Source organism: Pleurodeles waltl, chromosome 6 (genome assembly GCF_031143425.1).
Source record: "Pleurodeles waltl isolate 20211129_DDA chromosome 6, aPleWal1.hap1.20221129, whole genome shotgun sequence".
In the NCBI taxonomy this organism is placed as follows: Eukaryota; Metazoa; Chordata; class Amphibia; order Caudata; family Salamandridae; genus Pleurodeles; species Pleurodeles waltl.
This window is the reverse complement of record NC_090445.1, coordinates 1,391,744,337-1,391,761,794: the sequence shown is the minus strand read 5'-3', so window position 1 is coordinate 1,391,761,794 and position 17,458 is coordinate 1,391,744,337. Positions and strand designations below refer to the sequence as shown.

The 17,458-nt window shown below is 45.3% G+C and overlaps 1 protein-coding gene across 1 annotated transcript in view; it reads right to left on the bottom strand.

Moving 5' to 3' along the window:
* Positions 1-2,386: 2,386 nt before the first annotated feature.
* ARHGEF19 (Rho guanine nucleotide exchange factor 19) overlaps positions 2,387-17,458 on the bottom strand; it is a 332,662-nt gene continuing 317,590 nt past the window's right edge. The window contains exon 16 of the mRNA XM_069240732.1: positions 2,387-3,289. Coding sequence (XP_069096833.1) covers positions 3,135-3,289 — 155 coding nt within the window. The 3' untranslated portion in view covers positions 2,387-3,134. The remainder of the gene's footprint in view (positions 3,290-17,458) is intronic.

The window sequence follows — 17,458 nt, the reverse complement described above, 5'->3', positions numbered from 1 at the left end:
CTGCTCTTTCTGTGCCGAGCCGACGTGGGCATATCCAATAAGGTTGTTCAGTGCTGACCATGGCCAGAAGGCAGTGGTGGCCCATGCACAGACTTTGGTCAGTCAGAAGTGGGTGGTCGACCTTTTGCAATGGTTTATTTTGGCTGTGGTACGGATGGAGGAAGCACAGTACTCACAGATTGTACTGGTGGAAGTTCTTGAATCTCGAGCTCGGACCCAGAGCTGTGTTCCTGCGAAAAGGTGCCCTCGTCCGCTGCCTACTCTTGAGTATGGCCCCCCTGATGGTATTCCTCTGACCCAAATATGTCTGGAGTGTCTTCAGTGGTGCATCGGGACATCTCCAGTCTTTTTACACACCAATCACAACGCATTTTCTTCAATTGAAACAAAAGGCAGGCTTCACAGGTAAATTCCTGATGGTCTGGAGAAAGGCACATGTTGCACACCAGATGGTGATCGGTGTGTGGAAACTTGGTGTGAACAACATGGGCAAAATCTAAATGGCATCTGTTTTAACACCAGATGGACATGGCACGGACAAGCCATTGATAAAAAGGAGAACGTTTACCCCAAAGGGTGAAGACCCCCTGGGCCTTAGTCGACTGGAAAAGCAGTAACGTCGATGAACGACCACTCTAGATGTCTAAGTAGCCACGATCGATAATGATACCAATGTTTAAGGCCTAACTAATGGTGAAACGACAATGCAAAACTGAGCAGAGGAGCACACGTCCGGACCCTACAGTGGAAAAAAACAATCTAACAATGGAGTCAACAACAATGCACATTGCAAGCAAGGGGAGGAGTCACTAGAACTCGTGACTCGAAAGACGTCTTCAAAGAAAAACATCCACACTTCGGAGCCCAACATTAGATGGCAGACTTATGCTAAGCATGTGTGTCTGCAGCCGCATGTCATCAAACACATATTTCTCCTTGTTACGTCTCTCCTGAGGAGGCATATCTTTTTGGTGCATTCCCAAGTTTACAAGTTTTTGTAAATCACGGAATGTGTCAAAATCCACAGATGTTGCGTGCGAACACCCATGCAACACCCATAGATACTCCTCCCTGGTGCATAATAATGTAATGGAGTGAGTTGTGCTGCGTTACAATACTAGAGATTTATGAAGCCATACAGGGCCTCACAAGGTGGTCTTGCAGAGATTAATAAATTAATAAATCTCACTTAAGGTTTGCGTGGCTTTTACACCAGGTTGAGTGGTGCAAGAGCGACGCAAACCAGGCCATAATTATGGCCGAGTGTGCTCCCTTAGCACAGCATGTCTGAAAATGAAGCCTCAAAATGAATGTGAGAATTCCTGCTTTATTTATGCAAAATTGACAAAGTCAAGTTTTATTTTGTGTGAGTGAAACTGCCACATGCTTAAGATGGAGGGTTTTTTCCATGTTACATCAGTGATAATCAGTGGCTGGGCTACAAGGTAAAACTCTTCTGTAAGATGACCTTGCCAGAACCTCTGACGGCCTCAGAAACAAGGTTCTAAAATGAAGCATATACTAACGCTTCCATGTGCTTTGACTGGGAGCATTAAAACTGACTAGATGTTCAAATACTGGGTTCTGGGTAAGACAGCCCCCACCAGCTTCACCGAAATACCAACAGGAAAAAATTATATACGTACTCTTCAAGTGCAATGCTGCCTGTCATGACATTAACCTGAAGACCCTCTAGTTTATAGGAGATGTGCGTTGTCGAGGGAATTACATCACTGCAACAAATAGCATAATAACTTGATCGTGCAAGGTAAATAAGACGTATTTGACGAACTGATTAGGAATGTGTGTTGCATAATGTTTAAGTAAATATTGGATGGAATATCTCACAGTGGCTAATTAAACTGACAGAAAGATGGAAGCATCACTGAGGACACCGCAAGCATATTTCAATCTCGCTGCACGCGCGCCCACACATGCACTTAAACATATGTCAATTAAAGATTTGACAAAACAAAAAAACTGCACAGGACATGTTTATATATAGCTAGTAACAAGTCTATTCTGCTGTAGTGCTCCATTCACGTCTCCGCATCATGCACCCACATTATGACTGTAAATTAGCAATTTCAATTGCACCTTTGTGTAGCGATGGAACCTTCAGCCCTATTACCAGTACTCAACCACTCACAACCCTACTCAGAGTATGGGTCTTGGTGATTTCTCCACCAACGTCTTTAATACTTGTTGGCCATATTAATAAATAAATTAATAGATGAATAAATAAATGAAGGGAAGCCCTGAAAGAAGAGACTTTTCAACAACTTCCCTTTTATGAAGCTTCTGGGATTCTTTAGGTTTATACTGTCATTTTCCATACAAATGATTTCACACACTGTCCTTTGTTCTATGAAAGAAACAACCTTGATTATTACTTGATAATATTTATTGCACAAAATTATAGAAATATTTACAGACAATAGCTGTTGTGTGCCTGTCGCCCTCCAGTCTATTTACACCTCTAAAGTTTAAATGGGGACCAACATACAAACAAGGGGGTTATAAATGTCTCCATGCGTCCAGTGACTTTAGCCCACTTTACTCCTGCACCGAGATCTCTGCTTCACTGTTTATTGTGTTGCAGCAAGTTTCCAGAGACTCACTTTCGTTTTCCTTCCTTATTACATTGTACATTTCCACCGTTTGAAATGTTATTTTTCCTCATTATGGCACAAGGTCACACTGGCTTACGCGAGCTTTCGTTGAACATTCAGCTATGTGGGTGTGTTCGCTCACGATCATCTACTCTGTATATTGTACAATGCACCACCTCACACACTTTACCTGAGCATTTTGCAGGTACCATATATCACATAGGCTTGAGTTCTTGGTGTGTGATGCAAATTCACTGGTTCACACCTCACCTTCTTAAGCATTTTGTTTGAGGTGGGTGCATAAACTCTTAGGTATAGATTGATGTGTGGGTTTACAGGATTTCACCAGCTCCCTTTGTACCTTGTACTCATTGGTTCATATGAGTGTTTTACTGCTGGTGTGCTGACACCCCCACTTTCCTATGTTCGAAGTATCTTCCGGAAATTTGAAACCCTCATTCATCTGAGCATGTAACCTGTTGTTGTGGTAGGTCGCATGCACACTCATGGAGGTGCACTGCTTCACACCTGCTCCTCTAGCTTCTGCGTGGCATGCTTGATGCGGTTGTTTTCACGCAGGTTGCGCAGTCGAGCGTTCTTACTGGCAATCTCCTCCACATGGGTCTTTGGGATCCAGCCCCTTTCGCCATCTGACAAACGTATCCCTTCAATCCAGCCTGTAGAGAAAGACATAAAGGATTTTGCTTTGCATCCGAAAGTGTCTTAAACATCAGCTAGTGTGAAGGGGGCAAAGGTCAAAAAGAAAGATGCACCGACATACAAAGAGTACAAGGAGGGCATTGACAGCCATAATTAGATGGCTTGAACAAACTGCATAAATAAGTACTAGAGCACTTCTTGAAGGGACAACCTATGCTAACTTTGACTAAATTGTACCTTTTATATTGTATTATCTATGTTCTGATATCACAGAATTAGGCTTTTGATGTTGTAATTCTTACATTCCACGCAAATTTGGAGGGAAAGAGCTATGACTTTTATGTAGGTCAGATACAAGTCTGAATATCACTATCACATTACTGTATTAGCCTGATATCTAGCCCCTAGAAATGTCAGGGGTATAGCAGAACACCCTGTTTGATATATCCTTTACAATACCAAAAACCAAGGTGCATTGAAGGGCAATTAACTCATTTGACCACTGCTCCATGTAGGTTCTCTGTACTGTTTCTGGGTCCACTACTCACCACGGTATGTATATTTCAACACCCTCATCACTTTCCACTCCCAATGTTGCCCCCTGTTCCCTTCACCTCCCTGCTCAGCTCTGTATCAGACTTCCTCCTAACATACTTTCCCACTTGTGTCACTGCCTACAACACTATTTGCCTGGACTTAGTAATAATGATATGTCCTAAGGAATGGACACCTGAGTAAATGAATCTAAGGGATCAGGCACACTATCACGAAATGGCAGCATAAAAATGACCTTCTTCGATCTAGCAACATGGCAAAGTTATGTTCATGTGTGTTCATTCTGGGCAAGCAGAGATTGTAGGTTAGTGGGTTAGAGCAGTGCTTCCCGAGCATTCTAGAACCCCCCCCCAATTTTTTTATAACAACAAGCTTTTGCGACCCACTTACCTCTAATGGACATGATGTAGGAGTTTTTTTTATTGCAACTAAAGCATCATGTGGTAGCGCACTGTCATTTACAGGCAGCATATTTTTCATTGAAATGGCAATTTCAATTTGCACAAACTTACAGCTTTACTGATAAAACTATGGCCCTCATTATGACTTCGGCCATCCACAACATAGACCGCCGAAGTCTTGCCAGCCACAAGAACGCCAGTGATGGCGGTCATTAGACCGCCATATTATGACTGCTGGCGTTTCGCCGCCATAAATTGGGTGGAGAGCCGCCAGCAGCCATGCTGGCGGTTGGCGGTGAAGTGGAGGTTGCTCCGTTGGCACCGCCACGTCAACACAACACAGCCACGCGTATTACGACTTAGTAATAGGCGTGGCGGTGTTGTGTTGGCGGGGCGCTGGTGCCGGAGAAAGCACCATGGACCCCGTTACCTCCCAGACGACCACCGCGACCACCAGGTAAGGTGATCGACCAACAGGAGAGTGGGGGGATGTTGAGTGTTGTGTGCATGAATGGGGTGTGTGTTTATGTGAATAGAGGGGGGTGGGGGATGTTGTGTGTGTTTGTGTGCTGGTGTATGCAAGTGTATGTGTGCGTGTGTGAAAGCGTGTGTGCGGGGGTGGGGGTGTTGTGGCCGTGTGTGCATGTGTGTGTGTGTCTGCGTGTAAGTATGTATGTGTGATGTGTGCCTGCGTGGATGTACGGGGGTGGTGGGGTTCAGAATGGGATCGGGGGCGGGGGATGTCACTGATTGGGAGTTGGGGGGTTTCTGATGGGGTTGGGGGAAGGATGGGGGGGTTGGGGAGTCCTGCAGTGGTGACAGGAATGAGCATTCCTATGACCAGTATTGTTACCGCCAGGGATTCCGTGGCAGGGCTGCTGCCACGGAATCCCTTGTGGTAAGGATGCTCACAATACCGGGGGCGGTGTCAGGTGGACCGCTAGGTCGAAGGTGGTCACCCTTCAGCCAGGTGGTCCTAACACCCTGGCGGTACACGTGGTGAACTGGCTGCAATACAGCCAGTTCCCTTCTATAGTCATAATTTAGCAGTCCTGCATGACAAGCTGTCGGCGCCACCACCGCCGTCGTGGTGGTGAAGGACTGCCAGGGTCATAATGACCCCCCAAATGACATACAAATGATAATATATCAAAATCAGGTTTCTGTGAATGTTATCATTTGTGCATCACCAAGTAAAGTGTCTTGATTTGCTTTAATTCTATTACACTTTCTGTTTCTAGCACTCTTTCACAAAAAAAGTACTTAATTTTTTCTTTAGATTTGAAAGACTCTTTCAATTTCAACTCCTGCGAACACCTGAACGCCTCTACAAAGACCAGCGACAACTCTAAGGTGACCTTCCACCTTCTCTACCACCCCCCTGGTAACACCCAACCTTTTGCCGACCACCTAGCTGACCTAATAACGCATTGCTCCCTCTCCGACCCCATCTTCATTATCTTGGGTGATCTCAACCACCGCTGGAATGATAAGAACAATGCGCTCATCCAAACCCTAAAGGACCTTCTTCAGAGCAACAACCTTTCCCAACATTGCAAGGGCCAAACCCACATCAAAAGTGCTACACTGGATGCGATAATAGCGCATAAAGACTCACTCACGGTCAACGATATCCTTCCTGTCGACTGGTCAGATCATCACATCATCCTTTTCCATCTCAACTATATCCCCTAACTCACTACCCATTCCCAAAAGTCACTTAGTTAGAAAAGAAATGTCAGCCAAATCCCCCAAACTACCCTGAAAGAAACAATCACCTCCCTTCTCCCCTCCCCCTTCAACCAACCTCTCCACGACGGATTTAACCACCCAATACAACTCGACTATAACCACCATACTTGATCCGTTAGCCCCCCTAAACCTGAAAAGACTGCGAAACACCCCATCCAGAGCCTGGTTCAACAATGATCCCAATTCAGAGAGAAGACAACTTAGAGCTGCTGAAAGACTCTGGAGATCCGACCCCTCCTCCACCCACTTGGAGCAGTTCAGAAGAGCACGGAGAAGTTACAAAAAACACATACACAAAGAAAAAAGCTCCTTTTTCCGGAATGCACTTGACAGAGCCATAAGCCGCACGAAGGAGCTCTTTAACATCATTAAACAACAAACTACCAAATCTGCTCCCAACCCCTTACCTACTACCACGGACACTTGCGTTAATTTTGCCAAATTCTTTAATGATAAAATCACTGAGATTTAACTTTCCCTAGTACTGGACACTCCCCCTAGCAATGTGCCCCTCCTTCCTTCCACTAACAATTTATCCCTGCTCCATACCTCTCCGGCAAGCCACCCCCTAAAACTGAAATCACTCTCCCCTACCGGACGCAGCTGTCGACCCCCGCAAGCTGGAGATCTTTCCAACCCCTCCTTGTATCGGACATCCCCAAACTTATGTCCACCTCCAAAACTTCATCCCACCTAGCTGACCCCCTCCCTTCCTCCCTGGCAAAAAAAACTCCACCAGTCCCTCTCCCTTACATGGACTATGATCATCAATCACTCCCTTCAGACTGGTGTGTTTCCCGACTGCCTAAAACTAGGCCAAATCACGCTGATTTTAAAGAAACCAGGAGCCGACCCGAACAACCTCCTCAACTACAGACCTGTCTCCAAACTTTCCTTCCTAGCCAAAATTCTTGAGAAATGTGTTCTCCAACAACTAACCCATCATATCGATAAAAACAACCTCCTCAACCCTCTTCAATCAGGCCTCCGGAAAGTCTGTAGCACAGAATCACCATCCTTAACATAGTAGATGACCTCCACAACTCCCTTGACTCCAACCAACCCTACCTACTGACTCTCCTTGATCTAACAGTGGCCTTTGACACTGTCGACCACAAACTCCTTCTCGACTTCCTCCAAAAGAGACTAGGCATTGAAGGTACTGTCCTCCACTAGTATTCCTCCTTCTTACAAAACCGAACGCAACAAGTTAAACTTCTCAACTCGACCTCACCCACCCCCCTAATTACCAGAGGGGTCCCCCAAGGATCTGTCCTCTCTCCAACTCTCTTCGGCATCTACATGGACCCTCTTACCACTATCCTTACTTGAGCCAATATCCCCTTCCATCTCTATGCGGATGACACGCAACTCTATATTGAACTATCCTCCTTAGAAGACATTCACCGTCTGAACAATACCCTTAAAGAAGCCCTCTGTTGGCTCTCTCATAACCATCTCAAACTAAATCACGACAAGACAGAAATACTCCTCCTCTTGAAATCTAACCAGCTTCCTCAACTGCAAGAATGGCTAAAATCTATTGGTGCACTCAAATGTACCCTCTCCCCGTCTAGCACGGTCAAATCCCTGGGAATCTCTCTTGACTCCAACCTGACTATGCAGGACCACATCAAGACAAACGCAAACAACGCCTTCCTCAGCCTTAAACTTCTACACAAAATCAAATCCTTCATTCCCCAGGATGACCTCGAACAGGCCACTCAAGCTCTGGCACTCTCAAGACTAGACTATGGGATCGCCATCCTTACTGGCACGGTCAAATCCCGACTCGCCCCTATGAGGTCAACTCTTCATGCAGCTGCCAGACTAGTGAGGTAATGAAAATGTCACTTACCCAGTGTACATCTGTTAGTGGCATTAGTCGCTGCAGATTCACATGTTTGGCACAGTCCGCTGCCTGGTGTTGGGCTCGGAGTATTACAAGTTGTTTTTCTTCGAAGAAGTGTTTTTGGTCACGGGACCGAAGGACTCCTCCCTCCTCGGCTCCATTGCGCATGGGCGTCGACTCCATCTTAGATTGTTTTCCCCGCAGAGGGTGAGGATGGAGTTGTTTGGTATAAATAGTGCCCATGCAATGGAGTGAATATGTATGTACGTTAAGAGTTTATAATAATTATTTACAAATGTTCAGATGTTTAAGATTTATGATCTACTTCTAAACGGCTACAGGCTTTCCGGGGAGGTGGGAGGGTACATGTGAATCTGCAGCGACTAATGCCACGAACAGATGTACACTGGGTAAGTGACATTTTCAGTTCGATGGCATATGTCGCTGCAGATACACATGTTTGGCATAGACTATAAAGCAGTTACCTCCCCTAAAAGCGGTGGTTTAGCCTGTAGGAGTTGAAGTAGTTTGGAATAATGTTCTTAGTACAGCTTGGCCCACTGTAGCTTGTTGTGCATTTAGTACGTCTACACAGTAGTGTTTAGTAAACGTATGAGGCGTAGACCAGGTTGCAGCCTTACATATTTCGCTCATAGGAATGTTTCCTAGAAAGGCCATTGTAGCACCTTTCTTTCTGGTTGAGTGTGCCTTTGGTGTAATAGGCAATTCTCTTTTGGCTTTAAGATAGCATGTTTGAATACATCTGACTATCCATCTAGCAATGCCTTGTTTAGAGATTGGATTTCCTATGTGTGGTTTTTGAAAAGCTATGAACAGTTGTTTTGTTTTCCTGATTAGCTTTGTTCTGTCAATGTAATACATTAGTGCTCTTTTGATGTCTAATGTATGTAGTGCCCTTTCAGCCACAGAATTTGGTTGTGGGAAGAACACTGGCAATTCTACTGTTTGATTTAAATGGAATGGTGAGATTACCTTTGGCAGAAATTTTGGATTTGTTCTTAGAACTATTTTATTGTTGTGTATTTGAATAAATGGTTCTTGTATGGTAAATGCCTGTATTTCACTTACTCTTCTGAGGGATGTGATTGCAATGAGAAATGCGACCTTCCAGGTTAGATATTGCATTTCACAGGAATGCATGGGTTCGAAAGGTGGACCCATGAGTCTTGTTAAGACGATGTTAAGATTCCATGAAGGAACTGGTGGTGTTCTTGGTGGTATAATTCTTTTTAGCCCTTCCATGAATGCTTTAATAACTGGTATTCTAAATAGAGACGATGAATGAGTAGTTTGTAGGTAAGCAGATATTGCTGCGAGGTGTATTTTTATAGATGAAAAAGCGAGATTTGCTTTTTGCAAATGTAGTAAGTATCCTACTATGTCTTTAGTAGAGGCATGTAATGGTTGTATTTGATTGGCATGGCAGTAGTAAACAAATCTTTTCCACTTAGATGCATAGCAGTGTCTAGTGGAAGGTTTTCTAGCTTGTTTTATGACCTCCATGCATTCTTGTGTGAGGTCTAAGTGTCCGAATTCTAGGATTTCAGGAGCCAAATTGCCAGATTCAATGATGCTGGGTTTGGATGCCTGATCTGTTGTTTGTGTTGTGTTAACAGATCTGGCCTGTTGGGTAGTTTGACATGCGGTACTAGTGAAAGGTCTAGTAGAGTTGTATACCAAGGTTGTCTTGCCCATGTGGGTGCTATCAGTATGAGTTTGAGTTGGTTTTGACTCAACTTGTTTACTAGATATGGAAGGAGAGGGGGAAAAGCGTACGCAAATATCCCTGACCAACTCATCCATAGAGCATTGCCTTGTGATTCGCGGTGTGGGTACCTGGATGCGAAGTTTTGGCATTTTGAGTTTTCTTTTGTTGCGAACAAATCTATCTGGGGTGTTCCCCAAATTTGAAAGTACTTGTTCAGAACTTGGGGGTGAATTTCCCATTCGTGGACTTATTGGTGGTCTCGCGAAAGGTTGTCTGCTAGTTGGTTTTGTATTCCTGGAATAAATTGTGCTATTAGGCGAATGTTGTTGTGAATCGCCCACTGCCAAATTTTTTGTGTTAGGAGGCACAATTGTGTTGAGTGTGTTCCTCCTTGTTTGTTTAAATAATACATTGTTGTCATGTTGTCTGTTTTGACAAGAATGTATTTGTGTGTTATTATGGGTTGGAAGGCTTTTAACGCTAGAAATACTGCTAACAGTTCTAGGTAATTGATATGAAATTTTGTTTCGTGTATATCCCATTGTCCTTGAATGCTGTGGTCATTGAGGTGTGCTCCCCACCCTGTCATGGAAGCATCTGTTGTTATAACGTATTGAGGCACTGGGTCCTGAAATGTCCGCCCTTTGTTTAAATTTTTACTGTTCCACCATAGAAGCGAGAGGTAAGTTTGGCGGTCTACCAACACCAGATCTTGAAGTTGACCCTGTGCCTGTGACCATTGTGATGCTAGACACTGTTGTAAGGGTCGCATGTGTAGTCTTGCGTTTGGGACAATGGCTATGCATGATGACATCATGCCTAGAAGTTTTAGCACAAATTTTGCTTGTATCTTTTGGTTTGGAAACATAGCACTTATTACCTTGTGGAATGCCTGCACTCTTTGTGGACTTGGAGTGGCAATTCCTTTTGATGTGTTGATGGTTGCTCCTAGATATTGTTGTGTTTGACACGGTTCTAGGTGTGATTTTGTATAGTTGATGGAAAACCCCAGTTTGTGAAGGGTTTGTATGACAAATGTGGTGTCGTTTGCGCATTTTTTTACTGTGTTGGTCTTGATTAGCCAATCGTCTAGGTAAGGGAACACATGTATCTGTTGTCTCCTGATGTGTGCTGCTACTACTGCTAGACATTTTGTGAACACTCTTGGTGCAGTTGTTATTCCGAATGGCAACACCTTGAATTGGTAATGTATTCCTTTGAATACGAACCGTAGGTACTTTCTGTGAGAAGGGTGTATTGGTATATGAAAGTACGCATCCTTTAGGTCTAATGTGGTCATGTAATCTTGCTGTTTGAGCAGTGGAATGATGTCTTGTAGTGTGACCATGTGAAAATGGTCCGATATGATGTAGGTATTTAGTGTCCTGAGATCTAATATTGGTCTTAATGTTTTGTCTTTTTTTGGAATTAGAAAGTACAGGGAGTAAACTCCTGTGTTTTTTTGTTGTACTGGTACTAACTCTATTGCATCCTTTTGCAGTAGTGCTTGAACTTCTAGTCCTAAAAGTTCTAAATGTTGTGGTGACATTTTGCGTGTTTTGGGGGGGATGTTTGGTGGGAAGTTGTGGAATTCTATGCAATAGCCATGTTGGATTATTGCTAATACCCAATTGTCTGTTGTAATCTGTTGCCAAGATTGGTAGAATTGGCTTAGTCTTCCCCCCACTGGTGTTGAGTGAAGGGGTTGCGTGACTTGAAAGTCACTGTTTAGGTGGAGGTGTTTTTGGAGTCTGGAATCTTCCCCTACTCCTTGGGAATTGACCCCCCCTATATCCCCTGAAACCTCCCCTTTGGAAGGAACCCTGATATGGTGTGGTTCTTGTTTGTTGGCTGGTGGTGTCTGTGGGTTGGCCACGAAACCCCCCTCTAAATGGAGTTTTTCTGAAAGAGCCTCTGCTCTGCGGGGAGTAGAGTGCGCCCATGGCCTTGGCCGTGTCTGTGTCCTTTTTAAGTTTTTCAATGGCTGTATCCACTTCAGGGCCAAAAAGTTTTTTTTCGTTGAAGGGCATATTAAGGACAGCCTGCTGGATTTCAGGTTTGAAGCCTGAAGTGCGGAGCCAAGCGTGTCTCCTTATGGTGACAGCAGTGTTGACTGTTCTCGCTGCAGTATTGGCTGCGTCCAGTGAAGAGCGGATTTGATTGTTTGAGATCGTTTGTCCCTCTTCAACTATTTGCTGCGCCCTTTTTTGGTATTCTTGGGGAAGATGGTCTACGAGAAGTTGCATCTCATCCCAGTGAGCGCGGTCATATCTGGCCAGCAGCGCTTGAGAATTTGCGATGCGCCACTGGTTGGCTGCCTGTGATGCTACTCTTTTCCCTGCCGCATCAAATTTTCTGCTTTCTTTGTCCGGAGGTGGGGCGTCACCAGATGTATGGGAATTTGCTCTTTTGCGAGCTGCCCCTACTACTACGGAGTCAGGTGGTAACTGCGAAGTAATAAACACTGGATCTGTGGGTGGTGGTTTGTATTTTTTATCCACCCTTGGGGTGATGGCTCTTGATTTTACGGGCTCTTCAAAAATTTGTTTTGCGTGCCGTAACATCCCCAGTAGCATTGGGAGACATTGATATTGGCTATGTGTAGCCGAGAGGGTGTTAAATAAAAAATCATCCTCTATAGGGTCTGAATGCAGTTGGACATTGTGGAATTCTGCAGCCCTAGCCACCAGTTGTGAGTATGAGGTACTGTCCTCTGGCGGTGACGGCTTTGTGGGGTATGAATCTGGATCATTGTCCGGCACTGGGGTGTCGTATAGGTCCCAAGCGTCTTGATCCTGATCATCTTGACTTATGGTAGTTTGCGCTGGTGAGTGCATTTGTGGCGGTGTTTGTGCCGGCGATGCCTGTTGTAGTGGAGAGGGCGGAGGCGTGACTTTTTTGACCACTTTGGCTTGTGGTTGTGCGTCATCCTTGAGGAGACTGATCCTTCTTTTCCTCATTATTGGGGGAAGGGTTGATATCTTCCCTGTGTCTTGCTGGATGTACAGTCTCTTTTGTGTGTAGTCTGATTCTACACTTTGGAGCTCTTGTCCAAATCTGTGCATCTGGCCACTTATTCCTTGTTCCTCTGAGTAGGATGAAGGTGTGGTATTTTTCGGCGCCGAGAGAGAATCTTTTTTCGGTTTCGGCACCAACAGAATTTTTGTTCCTTTCGGCATGGATTCTCGGTGCCGATGTTTTTCGGTGCCGGTATCTTGTCTTTGTCTCTCGGAGCCGCTTTCTCGGCTCCGAGGTTGCTCCATGGCGGTCCCTCGACCGGAGTCGGGTGTCTTCGCTATGGGCGTGCCCTTTTTCGGCGCCTTCGACGGGTCGCCTGTTTTATGGGTCGAGACATGGCCTGTTGGCAGTGGCGTCCCCTGGGCTTTCGTTTTGTCGATGGTTTTACTTTTCGACGTCTTACTCACAGTTTGTTGCTGTTGTTCGACGTCGGAGTCTCCGGATTCTGATTCCGGAACCGAGAATGTTTCCTCTTCGTCGTCGAAACGTTGTTTTGTCGGCGTGGACGCCATTTGTAGACGCCTGGCTCTTCGGTCCCGGAGTGTTTTTCTGGACCGGAAGGCTCGACAGGCCTCACAGGTATCCTCCTTGTGCTCGGGGGACAAGCACAAGTTACAGACCAAGTGCTGATCTGTATAAGGATACTTACTGTGACATTTTGGGCAGAAACGGAACGGGGTCCGTTCCATCGGCTTCGATGTCGCACGCGATCGGGCCGACCAGGCCCCGCTGGGGGAATCGAAGCTACCCCAAAGTCTTCCGATGATCGGTGTCGATGTACCTAACTATCCCGATACCGAACGGAACAATACCGACGCTTTCTTCCGAGATTCTGACTAACTTTCCGAACCAAAACACGGAGCGAAAAGGAATACGTCCGAACCCGACAGCGGAAAAAAACAATCTAAGATGGAGTCGACGCCCATGCGCAATGGAGCCGAGGAGGGAGGAGTCCTTCGGTCCCGTGACCAAAAAGACTTCTTCGAAGAAAAACAACTTGTAATACTCCGAGCCCAACACCAGGCAGCGGACTGTGCCAAACATGTGAATCTGCAGCGACATATGCCATCGAACTTAGAAAATATGACCACATCTCCCCAGCCTTGATGAGTCTTAAATGGCTCCCGATCGAGGTCCGTTGCCTGTTCCACACTGCTTGCCTAACCCACAAAGCCCTTCAGGCTGGGAAACCTGAATACCTCGCAAATAAACTAGTGAAAGCTGGTCAAACCAGATCTCTGAGAAGCACAAGCTCACTCCTCCTCCTCCTACCGAAATCCAACAAGCAAAAAACTCCGTCATGCTCCTTCTCAAACAACGCTCAGAGAATATGGAACTCCTTACCCACTCACATCAGATCGAACCCTTCCCATCTGATCTTCAAGAAGCTACTTAAAGAATAACTCCTAAACCAACCCTCACATCAAAAAGGGTCTCTCACTCCCCACCTCACCATCTCTGGATCACTACCCTTCTGTTCATGACAACCCCTCTGTAATATCAGTCTGTAATGTGACTCTTAGACTTTTCATGTGTTTTTCTAGCGTTTATTATCTATTCTGTTGTAAAGCGCTCTTATACCCTCTCGGTCTTGCCAGCGCTATAGAAAACTCTCAAAATAAAAATAAATAAATGACTGCCCTCCTCCCATCTGTGCTGCTGTCACAGAAAAACAACATAAATGATCTAGTTATAAAAGACACATTAGTAGCATTCCAATGCCATCTGTGTGCCTCTGAAAGTTCAGGCTTTGGCTGCTGGATGAATAAACGAAAAGATCACAGCTCCATGCAAGAAGCACTTTTTTGTGGAAACATGCATCTGCCCAATTCAAACATATACTCCTGGGTCCTAACATGTAGGCGGAGCCAAAGCTCATCTCTGTTAATACCCACATAATTGCCTGACAGGTGTGCTGTCCAGCCAGACCATGAAAATAAGCAGCAATTTGTCAGAAAATATAGCATGCCTTTTGACCTCTGACTTTGAAGCCCTCAAATGTGACAAGATAAGTGGGTCGTGACCCACAGTTTGGGAAACACTGGGTTAGAGGCAATCCCTATTTTAGTTATGAGTCTTACTGGCACCAATAGCACACAAGATCAGTTGCAATTCTCCCTTGATCCTGGGAAAACAAGGGGAACCCATTACTGCATCTGTGCCTTCCAAGTCCACAGGATACTGGGAAGGTTTGTTGTGGCGTTTGTGGATATGGAGACAAAACAGCTCAGGAAATATTTTTACAACAGCGTCAAATAGCATTGACACTGTGAACATAGCAAGCAGACCTAGCTTTTTCTAAGTAGGCATGGGGTGACCTTTCCCCAAGACATTAATGGAAACAATTGGTCATAAAGAGCATTCTACTTCACAGTTTATCAGATATATTAGCTATTAGGCAAAATGTATTACAGGCAGCTATGGAAAAGAATTAATGCTATGATTCAATATGCCAGCATGCAAAGAACCTTAGTCAGACCAGGACCACTTCACTGCACCAAGTGAAGTACCAAAGTCAGGCTACTTTGCATATTGCACCAGGTTGTAAAGCTCTATGGCCAGGCCAGTATTACCCAGTATGAAGAGCACCATGAAAACGCCAGCTTCTGCAATTCCTACAGCACCATACCAAAGGTCCTTTGTAAAAGGCTTGGCTTTGGCTTGGTAAAACTGTGCAGCTCTGGGTTATATAATGTGTGTCTTGTCCACAGTGGACCAGTGCCCGCTACTTGAGAGAGGCCAAATTCCAACTCCAGTCAAATCAACGTTGGTGATTTCCTGTCCAGCAGGCATGGAAGGTATACAAAAACGTTTTGTAGAAGACAGTAAGGATCATCCACGATATATATTCTTTACTGCACACTGAAATACAAACTCATACCAAACCATTTTTTCCTCAGGTGGATGACAGTGTAAGGAAGGGGAGGGAACAGAAGGGTAGTAAAGGGTCAGAAAGGCAAGGGAATACAAGGGAAGAAGAGGGGAAGGAAGGGGTGAAGGAGAGGGGAGGTAAAAGTTAAAAGAAAAAAGGAAAAGAAACAAGCGAGAGGGATAGATATGAATGTATAAAGTTAGGAAAGAGGAAAGAAGATAGAAAGATAAGCTGAATTTGGGCTACGTACCAGAGCAGACTGGCAGTAGGCAAGACACATGACTGCCTTTCTGGGTCACAGGCATTCATTACGGAGCTCTCTTCATTTCCTAATGTCCAGTCCCCTACTGACACTCTATAGTGTAAAATGTCAGGACAGATTTCTAACAAGCACGGCAAAGCCCCTTCAGTGAAGCCTATTGGCTTTGCCAATGCTTGTTCGCTGTTAGGGTCGAGTCCCCGGCTCAGATCAAGCTAGGCAAAGACAATCATTGTACATTTTGTTAATGCTTTACCAAATGCATTCAAAAATGGTCACCACGGATGCATTTGTATCTTCAGCAAACATCTTTAAATTCATTTTGTATGTATTTTGTTTAAGTATGAACAAATTTCATTGAAAAAAGTCTGCTGTGCACAATTGCTTATGCACACTCACTAGTGACTATCATGAGAGAATTAAAAAAATAAAAATAATTAGCCACCGCTAATAGTGTGCCACTCAGCTCAAAGCAAACGAGTAATCTGAGCGGGCTGGGAGACAAACAAATATTGGGGTGAGTGCGTGGCTTTGGATGGGGTTAACAGATAAAATTGGGTGGGTGAGGTGATGAGCAGGGACAGAGAAAGTGGCGAAAATAATTCCTTATATCAGTGGAGGCTGGCAGCTTTAGGAGGGAGGGGGGCGGGCGAGAAGCACACACGCACACACACACACACACACACACACACACAAACACTCATTCTTTCTCACACACATCCATTAACAAAACTCATAACATTCAAACATGCACGCACCAAACATTCATTTTAAAAGTTCACACACACTCATTCTTTCACTTTCACACACACACGCACGCACATCCATTAACACCTATACCATTCAAACATGTACGCACGCACCAAACTTTCATTTTAAAACATCACACACAACCACTCATTCTTTCACACACGCACGCACATCCATTAACACTCATAACATTCAAACATGCATGCACGCACCAAACATTCATTTTAAAACATCACACACACACACACACACACTTACCTTCAGCCTCGAGGTCCCAGGAGGGCTGGGGCTGCTGCCTTCCCTCATTGGCTGACCTTAGGTCAGCCAATGAGGGAAGGCAGCAGCCCCAGCCTCGTCACAGAGTGGGATGGGGTCAGTGAGACTGCTGACCCCACCCCACTCTGTGACGAAGTGTCACTGATTGACACTCGCCCTGGGCGCTTCAGGGCTTAAACCTGAAGCGCCCAGGGTGAGTGTCAATGTGTGACGCTTTCCTCGTCACCCAGGGGAGGGCCTCGAGGCACCTTTGTTGAGCCGAGGAGGTCACACCCATAGGAGCTGTGACCTCCTCAGCCCAGCAAAGTTCAGCTCAGGCAGCCAGGAGTCTGCGCAAATCGCGCATGTCTCACTTCTGGCTGTCTGAGCTGAAAATGAAGAGTGTCTGTCAGGCTGACCTTTGTTCAGCCTGACAGACACTCTTCATGAGGGGCAAAAGGTGGGGGGTGCGTGGCCCCTCCACCCTAAAGGACGGGCTGCGTCTACCTTATATGCCCCGCAATGCAAAGTCTGATATCGGCAATCCAGCATACATCATCCAATCAAAATGGCTTGGGACCGAAATGCTCATGGGTGGAACAAACAAAAGAGTAGGGAGGGCAATCTTAGAATTAGTGGCTGGAACGTGAGACAGACAATAATGCAACCCAATCATATGCAAGGGACAGGCCAAACGCCCAACAAGTATTTGCCATGCATTGAAAACAATAGGTCTCCAAAAG